General features: G+C 31.2%; 2 protein-coding genes across 3 annotated transcripts in view; both read right to left on the bottom strand.

Moving 5' to 3' along the window:
- The window catches only part of LOC105339984 (uncharacterized), a 311,465-nt gene that overhangs the window by 200,379 nt on the left and 98,531 nt on the right, over positions 1-12,555 (bottom strand). The window lies entirely within an intron of this gene.
- LOC136273245 (uncharacterized) lies at positions 7,737-11,698 on the bottom strand. Its single transcript, XM_066077637.1, has 4 exons — positions 11,302-11,698; positions 8,949-9,028; positions 8,462-8,549; positions 7,737-8,052 (listed from the first exon to the last, which is right to left on the bottom strand). Exons 1-4 carry the CDS (start codon positions 11,693-11,695, stop codon positions 7,772-7,774), a joined length of 843 nt encoding a protein of 280 aa, XP_065933709.1. The 5' UTR covers positions 11,696-11,698; the 3' UTR covers positions 7,737-7,771.

Below are 12,555 nucleotides of genomic sequence, written 5' to 3' on the forward strand. Positions count from 1 at the left end.
ATGTTAAAGTTTATACAGTCAAATCAGGACATAAACAACAACTTTGTGGAAAAAAAATTAATCCGATTTCCCCGCGTCCTTTAAGTTAGAAACGCTTGATTTGTTGATCTTGTTCATTTACCGTAAGTTTTTGTTTCATAAATATTAAACATGAAAAATTCCTTACATTTGATAGAAAAATACTATTGACTTGTATCAAGCTTTATGAAACAACATTCTTGTTTAAATTTCGTTGTCACAATTCTTACGGTTTACCAAGTTATAACAGGCTTGGGGCGAATTACATAGTAAAGTAATGCATTACATTACCATTACTTCATGAATTTGGGCATTAAATTGCCATTACCATTACTTGATTTTCTTGAAGTAATGCATTACATTATCATTACATGAGTAAAGTCATGCATTACCATTACCATTACTTTGTTTAAAAAGTAAAGCTAATAAAGAGTTTTTGCAAATGTTTCAAATATAAAACACTCTTTAAAATATCTAAAGGTTCATGTTCAATCAGTATCAGGTTCAAATTCAATGACTATACAAGAGTTATTCTTTATTTGCTCAATATATAATCATCTTGTGGCATTATGAACAACATATTACGTAAGTAAAATGATATTTATAGACATTTGGCATGATACAATGTAGGATACGAAATAGAGACACAGAATTACATGCTTAACAAAAAACAATTTATGGAATAATGTTGCGGTATCAAAAGCTAAATAGAGATATTTCCCCAGATTAAACAAATCTTTATAATTTTGGACACTTAATTGTATAAATTCACAAACAGATGGTTTTTCCCAGTTATATATCTTAAGGGCGTTGGATCCTGCGATCAAAAGTCTTAAAGTTTTTTTCTAAAGTATTTTTTAAAAATCTACACACATAGCTTAAACAAAATTCAAAACAAATTTTTAGGGTCTATATGCTTATTTTGGCGCTACGGTGTATTTAATATGACCTTTTTGCACTGAAAGTGCAGATTTCGCATAAATCGCTTTTCCCTCTATATTTTATTATCAGAATGAACCATGGCACCAAATACAAATTTATACTATTTATAATGAATAAAATTAAAATTATCACAAAGAAAAATGTTACAATTTCTTCACGCAATTAATATTTTGACCTTTTTGCACTGATAAAACACTATTTTTATTCATTACCAATTCAACATGTATTGAAATTATTTAAAAGTCTCAAACTTTTTCTCAAATTATGATAAACTTGTCAGAAAAATCTTAAAATTTCAGAAAATGAAACAAAAAGTATGGGTCTATTATGTAAAATTTGAGATATGGCATGAAATAAGCTGATTTTAGGCAAAAATTGGGAATCATTTTTCCTTGACTTTTATGAAATATAAGTTAAATTTGCCAATACGTGTCGATAGAAATATTGAAAAATTGTAAAATTATGTTTTTCGTAACAAAATGAAGATATCCTAATACACAAACTACGTGGAAATTTTGTTTGGACTGAAAAAAAGGAAGCTAAAGTGACGGTACTCTAAAACAACTGAGTTATGAAAAATGATCATTTTCTTCTTAAAAACCTTCCGCTACAAGATATAGTCCCATACTAAACTCTGTAAATATGTAATTTTTCCTTTACTATTTTATTTAAGATAGTTTAATTGGCATTCTTAAATTTGAATTTGTAAGTAGAATCAATATATGATGCATACTTTCTAGAATAGAGGTGACCCAAAATGGCTACCCAAAAAGAGAGGAACGAACCTCTTTAAGATACGGTATTTTAATCATATTTCTTTCTTCTGATGACACTTTAAGACAAAAGATTACTGTTGCACTTTATGATCGAAGTTTGAAAGGGTTCATCTTTTAACTGCATCCTGTTAGTTTGAAAATCTTCCCAGCTATACTAAATAAATGTTTTACAGGAGCAGTCGAAGCTTGGATTGAAAAGTACTGTTTGACGATCTCTTTCTTAGGATATATTAAGTGCAATAATAGAAAAAATACATGAATCTTGTATTTTCTATCAGTCCAAACTAATGTAAAATGTACCTAATATACGAAAGAGAGAGGGAGAGAGAGAGAGAATAAGTAAGTAAAAATATTTTCAAATGGGTTATAATACTGGAAGTGATATTGATTTTCATCATGGATGGACAGTGCATTCATTTTGCTTTTAAAGGTGCGCGTCTGTCTCCTATTCTATTGGGACATAGTGAAGAGAAGGGGATTAGGGTGTTTAGCACTTCTTATAACAATATATTAACTTAGATTATCCTTGGGGGGGGGGGGGAGAGAGGGGCATAGTGTGTTGTTGACATAGTTCTTATTGAAGTGCAGACTAATTAGAGTGAATTGTTTAAACGATTAAAACTCTTAATAACAACACTCTTGAAAATGTTAAGAAATTGTGCTGATATATTTAGTAATATTAACAATTCAAAAATAAATCTTTAAAAATCTTTTCAATAATACAATTAAAACATTTTTATCTCAATAATTATTTCTTCCTCCTTAAAAATAAATTTAATCAAATTCTATTTCAACTTTACATTTATTCATCACATTTTCTAAAGTGAACATGCATAAATAAGCATAATAATGCAAAGTAATGCCATGTAATGCCAGCATTACTCTAGATTTTGGAAAGTAATGAATTACATTACCATTACTTGTACTGCTAATTTTGTGGCATTACACATTACTAGCATTACTTTGAAAACATGTAATGCATTGCAATGCATTACCATTACACTTAGCATTACCCAAAGCCTGAGTAATAACCAGTATATTATATTTATTATTTTATTATTTATTTTATTATATTAATTTGTTCCACGTTAACATAATCAATACTATTATTATATAACGATAATGAAGATGAAATATAATGATGAAGAACTTATTAAACAAAATAATTGTATTCCACGTCTTATTTGATTTCATGAAAAATGAAGAAATAAATAGGAGTACCTTTGTTTATTATTGTCGTGGTTAGAAAGTCATTTTCATCCTGAGAGTCAATCTCTACCAGATAAGAGCACATTTTCTCGCATTCATTCTGGTAAAAAAAAATCATGAAAATGATAAATTGTGGTTTCATCTATTTTCAAATGGATCATTTTTTGTGAATTTTCTGTTTTGCGGATAAATTAACTCCTGGACCTTTGAAATATGTATATTATTAGCATTGATATCAATGTTCATGCTTCAATTAACGTTACAATCTATATATACTATTTATAACAAAAACTCCAAATTTGATGGGCAACGATTCCCGATGAAGTCACTACCAAATTCTCAACATAGATAAAACAGTGATAGAAATAAAACACATTTTTTTTTCTTGAAGAAATGACAAAGTGTGGCTGGTCTCCACACATACTTTATCGAGTAACTATTTTAAAGCCTTTTTAAATAAGCCTCATTTAATATCCGACAGATAGAGACGATGTATTTCAAAACGTCATAATGACGTCATTACTCTACAGTATAACTCTCAAATTTTAATATCTAAATTCACTAGAAACAAATATAATTCTAATTATAAACTAGACGTTAATGACAGTTCCTTATTACCCTTGCTTCATCCCAAGTGAATCGACCTTGAACTTGTATATAGCAATGACCTTTGAACTCAAACCAACCAATCTCACAACCTACAAAGAGAATTAATACTCTACAACTTCAGTGAACATTGACTTTTTTAATTATTATTCCAGTTAATAAAAATTATGAAAATAAATAAAACCGAGCAAGCATGATTGTTAGTTTTCTTTCAATATAGTATTTATTGATACATGTAGCTGTGCATCAATCTAAGTTATCAATATTACACGTTGATTATGGCTGCTATTACAATACATATTAATGAAAAATAGATTCTATCAATTCTATCAATTGAGGTTTAAATGGCCTTAAGTGACATTTTTATTGAAGTTAAAATTTTGTGTGAGTTATGAGAAAGTTCACTCGCTTTTGCACAAAGAATGATACTGCATAAAACATACACTAAACTAGAAAGCCTCAGTTACAACTAGCCATAGATGTTTGGGGATGGTGTGTTTGATACGGGTTTTCCAATTCGTGGCTCCCACGGCTGACCGTAGCGTTAAAATCGTTTTTAAATAATTGAGAGATCTCTTTTTTATTTCTTTGGACGTTTACTGAATTAAACTACTTTTAACAGGTAAATATTGAACCGTCAAAAGTACCTTGAAAGAAAGAAGACTAGTGTTCTGTGACTGTTGTGGTGATTAGACTACCAAAACTAGATGACACAAATAAGGAATGTTTTGAAAATAAAGTTGATCTTTAGTATCGAATATAATAAAGTATTGAAAACATCTGTTGTATCTATAAAGAAGAAAGTATGCATAAAAGTCTAATTTCAGTGAATTATTTATTAACTGATAATTTTCCTGACCATTGAAATATCTTTATGATAACTATTTATTGAACCTAACAATAATTCAAAAAGCTTTATCGAAATTTTTAATTGAAAGTAATCACCATTTTAAAATACTTGCTTGAAAAGGCCTTAATCTGGCATAGCGGGTGCAAACTAGTACAATTATGTAAATTCTAAGATAAGATTTGGTTCGTATGGAAAACTATTTATTAATTCAATAGGCGAATACTCAGAGAAACTTTCCCGGTGGTTGAGGGGGATTTTGAGTACAAGTTTGGATCGCACGTGAAGCAGGTGTTGGTACAATGCTTATTATTGGTATCATTATTTTTTGGATTTAAACTCTTTGAGGGAACTGGGACCCAGTCTCTTTTTTAGATTCGCACTCAAACAGCAAGCCATGAGAACAAAAATATCATACCTACCCTTCTGATAGGCTGTCATCCCTTCATACATTGTGAAAACTGAGTTTACAAAGCTACTGCTGTAAAAGTTCATAAAATGAAGACCGATACATCGTCGAGTGGATGCGCTGTACAAAAATTTCTCGCAGCACTGGTCCTCCAAACAAAGAATTGCACATCGAACACGGCTGTAGTTGTGACGATCAAAAATCGCATCATAAGTCCACCCTGTCAAATCTTCTTCACCGGAGTTTGAAAAATGGGAGTGTTGTAAGTCGCAGTTAATATAGTATGGAAATACCAGCGTTAACGTTATGTATAGTTTTGAAAAAGAATACATGCCTTTTTTCTAGGTTACATTATAAGTTGAAATACGAATAAACTTCACTACAGAAAAACAATTAGAACAAACTAATCTGAATAAAACAGTCTAATTTTTTTTTCGGCTTGTTGCGTGAAGTTTACACAAATGAAACGAATGTCATAATGAACGCTATTTCATGTATCTACATTTATTCACATATACAGTTCAATTAGTCTCATAAATGATAATTCGCATTATCGCAAACCACGATGAAAGCCCGGACAACGAATTGAAACCATTCCATTTTATTTATATGTCAATAATGGTTAAGTGCCATTTTACTACAACTACGACCTTTGAGATAATAAGTCAATGGTCGTGACATTTCCTCCGATCTTATACATTTATCACTTTATTTTACTGCCTCGCGTCACAGTGATGAAGAGTCTAATACTATTTATATTATTATGTAGAAGGTATGACTTTATGATTGAGCATTGAATGCTTATTTTGTATGTCGTCGTTCCTATTTGCAGACAAATTGAATACCGCGGGTTAGCGTTGATATATATATATATATATATATATATATATATATATATATATATATATATATATATATATATATATATATATATATATATAGTTTTATACTGATGTTCATTTGTATGAAATATTAAGTGTGTATCGTAGCTATAAAGCCAATGTGTAAGTCCAGGAAATGAAACATTCATGGAACATCCATACAAACAAATTATTTAGAGCGCTTCCGCAACTTTGAAAATAATGCCAAAATCTTTGTCAAAAAGATCTTTTTTATTGGCAAATCTTTTCTATTGACGAATAGATATGATCCAACAATTATCTTCCACTAGTACATATGAAATTGGTTATGTAAAATTAAACATTTAAACTAATTAAAAATATACCCACCAGGCGTAATGACGTTTATATCTGTGCTCCTTGCGCCCTAATTAGCAAGGTGTTTTCACAGGGAATTCAAAGTCGCATATTTCTGATGCAAACATAAGGGGAGATATACACTTAATGTAAGTCTATGGTATTAGTTAATTAAACATTTTCCCTATCAAATAAATTATCAATATGCACGGTTGAATAACACCAAATATGAATAGATGGACAGAGCAATTGAACAAACATGTATTGAGGAATATTATATTCGTTGAATGGAAAAATAAGAATGTAAAAAAAAAAAAAAAGGCATGTAAACACACGTTTTTTGTGTATCGTTTGTAGCTTATCTATGTGCAAACAATAATGAATAATAAACTCTGAAAGCTAAATAGAATCATGTATTTAATAGTTTCGGACATGTATATATACCGATCACTAAGAGATCGTTGGTCATAAAGTCAAAAGGTATGGCCTGTGGTTGTACAATTTAATCTGGTACAATATGACTCGTCTCCAAACACGGTGGCGTCGGCAACAATTGGAGAGGGGGTGAGTTATCAAAAATGTTGACAAAAGCCAAAAAAAAAAAAGAGTTTCGGTTATGGTTAAGTATAACTTTGCAAACAAAAAATCATCTAATAAGAAATTCATACAAATGCTTAATATACATGCTATAGTTGTACAATTTAGTCACAAATGTTTACCGAGAGGTACAGGTAACTGAATAGCAAACATATGTCATTTTGTCATCTTTTATTATTTTTTTTCACTATTTTCGCTATTTAATTGACTGATTGGCATATTTACCATGTTTTAATGTAAACTCTGGAGTTAGAAACTTTGAATTAAACTGATAATACCAAACTGGAGCCGAGCTCGTTGTAAAGCAACGAGGATGTCTTTCAATAAACACCAACGTCAATGGCTACTTGTTTATTCTTCTAATATGGAAAGCATATATAATCAATGTCATAGGGGAAACAAAAGCTAAAACTCCAAGTAAAAGTCATGCAACTGTTACGGACAGTACACTGTACAATAGCTCTAAAAAAATTCTCACACATAAACATGTTCGAACATTATCATTATAAATAATGATTAAGTGGACTAATACAAAAGACATACAGGATTATTTCTTAAAGGGACTTGGACACGATTTGAGATCAAAAATTTTATTTTTATTTTTTATGTATAAAATGGTTTACTGGTGCATTTTTAATGATTGACCAAAATATTGAATGTTAAAGTCAAGTTACATGCGAGATACAGAGGTAAGAATTGGTCGTAATGTAAACAAAGCTCGAGTCTTATAGTTGTTTACAAAAATGTTATGTAGAGAATTACCATTTCTTAGATAAAATGACATGTAAAAACTATTTAAACTAACTCAATATCTTTATAAATACTATTATCAACAAAAGAAAGATGCATTTGATTGAAACTTACACCAATACAACTCATAAGTAAAAATGACAATACTTAAGCTTTGTTTACAAAACAAAGAATTATGAACTCTGTATCTTGCTTATAACTTGATATTTGACTTTCAGATTTTGACATAGCTTTAAAGACTTCTATATTTATCAGTATAGATATTGAAAATGGAGAAATAATATTTGAAAATTTTAAGTCAAATCGTGTCCAAGTCCCTTTAAACTTTCTGCATTACACATCACAAGGATCTCATACTATACATTATTGTTTATTCATCCGAAACATTATAGGCTTTTTATTTATACTACATTTACCCAAATCATCCTAAAATCACAAGTTCACTTTCATCTGAAAACTTTTCACAGATAAACGAATTCAAATAAGAGCAGGGACGGTCGTTCCAAAGCCCCGTCCTCAGTAAATCAATACAGTCTCTTGTGAGGGTGTCGTTCGGGAATATTAGACTGGGCTCATCTGGATGCCAGTTGGTATAATTTATGTTCGTGTTCGAATGGTCCCACATGTAGGAACCCTCGGTCTGGATATCGTTACCCCCGGTCCACGATGTGCAATTCTCATACTCATACGTTCCACAGTTTTCTAAAAAAAAAATCATGAACGATTGAAATCCACTGTTGTCTGGAAGGTATAAGCACTAGTGCTGATCCACAATACGAACCATTAAAGGATCTATTCCGAATAACAAAACGATTGACCTATAGAAATTTTCTAAATATTTACCCAATGAAGATGATGGCCGTGGCTGTTTTTAGCTAAGTAAATCTACTATACATTAAAAATTATTACTGAAGAAACTTTTTGATTTGATTGTCTTTCTTTACTTATATAATAGTAAATATGGCATAAAGAACATATTTCTCAAAATGCAAAATAAAGATAATCACCTAGAAGCGCATATATTACAAATATATTTGTTATCTCTATATTTGTTATCTTTGTTACAACAGGTTTCTTATAAATGTTACAGCATTGAAAAAATAATGATCACCTTTCTTTAACATTGTCATGGTAAGCCAATCATTTTCATCCTGAGAGTCAATCTCCACTAGATGGGAACACATTTTCTTGCATTGCAACTGTGAAGGTTTACACATAAATTATAATCAAATTATTGAAGATATCATTGAATATTAAAGAATGATAAAATACTATTGAATAATGCATGATCATGTGCGCAGTGAATTTAACGTTTGACATATTTTTGTAATGAAGTTAAGGTGACCTCTAGAATACTGTAAAGTTAACCGACATTTATTCAGGTGCAAGAAATCGTTAAGAGGTTCTCGAAAACCTCGTCGTGGCGAATATTTCTCGCCGCTAACAAGTCGTTGTTATATAGTTGTTAATACAACACGGGTTTTGATAAAGCTTTGTCGCGAACATTATTCGTCCCAAACAAGTTTACCGGAAATAAAACGCAAAATAAAGTCGTCGCAAATAAAAGCTAGTTTACAGTTTGCGATGTTGTACTTTACATTGGCGTCATTCCAAGTAGCAAGACTTTGACCTTCAATATAGCAGTGACCTTTGAACTCCAACCAACCAGTCTCACAGCCTACAAAGAGAAATTAACGTAAGTCAATAAAACCCACAGCCTTGTTTAAAAATGAACTTTCATGTTACCACAAAATAATACAAATTTATTTAACTATATATGCGACAAATTATATTCATTGTCGCTATCGAATATTCCAACCATTTATTAAAATTGGATGCCTTCAAAAGCTAATGAAGCCACAATTTTTTCTAATGCATTTCATATGTAATCATGCACTGTCTGGACGCGAGAAAATCTCATGAAGGACTTGATGGTCATGGCCATATTTGCCCTTTTTATACACAAAGCTTTGATTAAAGATAAAAGAAAATATTGAAATTCTAAAAGCTGAAATATTTTGTTGGGTTTTTTTTTTTTACAAAAAAAACAGTCATGGCCAAAATTAAAACAATGAAAAGTTTATAAGAGCACAACTTTTGTCTAAATTTACTCTTCCGTTCTTAAGATTTAAAATGTTCTACAGAGGTATTTCTAATAGTCAACCCAAAGTCCAAACATCACTGAGATACAAATTTTACAATTCTTCATTATATAAACAAAACTCATGTCATGTTTTTGTTTACTATTTAGTAATTTGAAATTACAAGATTTGGACTTAAGGTGAATGTGATAAATGCTAGGAACTGTATTTATGTTTAAAACGAATAGCTAACAAGAAATCCGCCCAATAAAGAAACTTTATGCTATATTAAACCAATGTAAACAAAAAACATGGCAGGAGCCTTGTTTACATAACAAAGAATCTTAAGCTCTGTATCTTTCTTATAACCCCACAACTGACACTCAATTTTTTGGTTGATAAATCAAATTTGACCGAAATCGTGACCATGTCCCTTTAACTTGGTGACCATCCAGCGACCTTGCACATACGTACGCGATATGGATTTTTTTTTAATATACGAGGTAATCGGTTTTGTATAAATTGTGTTCGTTGAAAATTTTTGTACCCATTTATTTTTATTTTTTTTGGAAAACTCAGGCTTAAAGTATTTGTATTTATTGAATCGAAATACATCAATAAAATATGTGACTTTATTTTTTTGTTAATTTGTTACAATGTAACCATACAGTCAAAGAGCCTAAAGGTATGATTTAACAACACGTTTTGGTACATCAATAAACAAATTTCCATAAATCGTTTCCAAGTATTTCTAGCACACGTAGAACAACAATCCAGAGCCAAAATGATACTACTAGGTTTGATGTCAATATCAAATTTCATGAATTTTAATTTAGTGTTATACTGAACATTGAAGCAGGCTGAAGTATTTGCGGTGGGGGTGGGTGCACTTATCTAACCATTTTAAAGTTGGGTCTAACCAATTCAATAATTTTTACTATGAAAACAAATATTGCTAAATTTAACATTTTTATTATACGTCCATACTGATATCTATCTAGGCACAGTCTATAATCCTTTCTTACGACTATTACCCTCAGCGTTGGCAACGGGAAACAAATCGAATTGTTACATGCGCGTAGATGATTCGCGTACATTTCGCCGGTGAATTCACGATAGCGGTGAAGTTTTCTCTAAAATTAAGACATTAAAATTTTAGTAGAATAAAGTAAATACCGCCTGTTTGGGATGGTGAAGCAGAGGTTGACAATGGTTTTCATGGGTGTCTCAATTTCAACTGTAAACTTTTTTTCTCCGAAACAGGTACTATTTACATATTGTTATACTTTCATGTTAAATACTGAAATCTTATTGGTTAAGACGCAGTTAATAATATTTACTATTACCCTCAGCGTTAGCAACGCACTTGGCAACGGGTAACATTAAAAAATGTTACATGCGCGAAAATTATGCGCGTACGGTTCGCTGTAGAATTCACGTTATTCCTATATAAAAGCAGTAAAATTTTCTTAAAAATTTTAAAAAAGACATTCAGTATAACAAAATAAATAGTGCCTGTTTGGGAGGATAACAGTTGAAATTGACACCCCTCAAAAACCATTGTCAACCTCCGCTTCGCGTCGGTTGACAATGGTTTTCTCGGGGTGTCAATTTCAACTGTTACCCTCCCAAACAGGCACTATTTATATATTGGGTAGCGATATGGTTTAGTTATTCCAGTGCTTGGTTAGAAAAAAAAAGGGAAATCGGGACTAATTCGATATTTTACATAACATAAACACACATGATTTACTATTCGTATAATATGTTTTAAAATTTTCAAGTGTGGAGAGTGGGTTGATGGTCCGAACCAATTGATACCAAATTCCCTGTCTAGATTTGCGCATGGGGATACAATGACTATACGAACCTTTTTTATACGATGTCATTCCTTCATACGTTGTGTAAGCCGCGTTGTCCGAACTACTACTGCTAAACCACATGAAATGTCGGCCGATACATCGCCGAGTGAACGCACTGTACAAAAACTCCTCGCAGCATTGGTCATCCAAACACAGAATTCCACACCGAACACGGCTGTAGTCCTGCCGGTCAAAAATCGCAAAAATATCCCCTGCCGGCTCGTCTTCACCTTGATTTGAAAATTGGTTGTGACGTTCATCACCGTTAAGAATAGAATGTTGAACCATGAAAATGAGGATTAATGACAGCATAAAATCTTGCATGTTCTTTTTTAACTTCACAAATGTACGAACGAACTCCTCAACAGACAAATTTATGAAAGACTTTTTATCAACAAGCATGATATTTGTTTGGGCGGGGAGAGAATTGCAATAAAAGGTGTTATATTTATGTACATATACAGTCCAAAAACAAACATTAAAATATCTATTTTAATTTGAAGTTTAAACTGTTCAGTATTTTCTAATGGTCGCGAATCATGACGAAAATCCGGACATCAAATTGTACCGATAGATTTTTCGTAATTAATCAATAATGTTAAGTGTGATGATGAGTGGTTAATTTGACCTTTATTAAGTACACTGAACTTTGTGATCTATTTTCCGTTCCTTTTTGATTTATGAACAATGACTACTTCATTTATATCAGTTGTCCAATACAGGAAAGAGAAAATATTCAATACATTAGTAATGTAGTACATGTACTTTAATATTGTTTGGTCGAGTGTTTACTTTATTAAATGTTAACAACGATTTATGCCTAATACAGGGTAATATTTACTGTTCGTGTGTACAGAGTGTATGTCTTGTATATTATGACTTTGCTTATATTTGCTAAAAAAATTGAAGCTATAATAAGTCTGTACGGGACAGTTGCTGCAAATATTACACCATTTTGGCCTTTTTAAACACGAGTTGATGGCGAAAAAATTCAAAAATCATTTCAAAAATTGAAATTTTTGACGCAGAGAAAATGCATAAGTCGATATCCATTCTATTGGCTTTGTTTGAATTTCCTCAGATTGTTGACGAATTATAGTGTAGCGGCTTAGGTCAATATTTCAGCAAGATATTTCACTTGTGGATACAAGCACCAAATTTTGCATGAAGGTTCCTTGAACATTACTTGATCAAAAAATATCGTTGGCCATTCAAGTTTTGGTCATTTTCAAGATGGTCGCCTCTTATTTCAAAATGGCGTC

This window comes from Magallana gigas, chromosome 1, assembly GCF_963853765.1.
Source record: "Magallana gigas chromosome 1, xbMagGiga1.1, whole genome shotgun sequence".
NCBI lineage: Eukaryota > Metazoa > Mollusca > Bivalvia > Ostreida > Ostreidae > Magallana > Magallana gigas.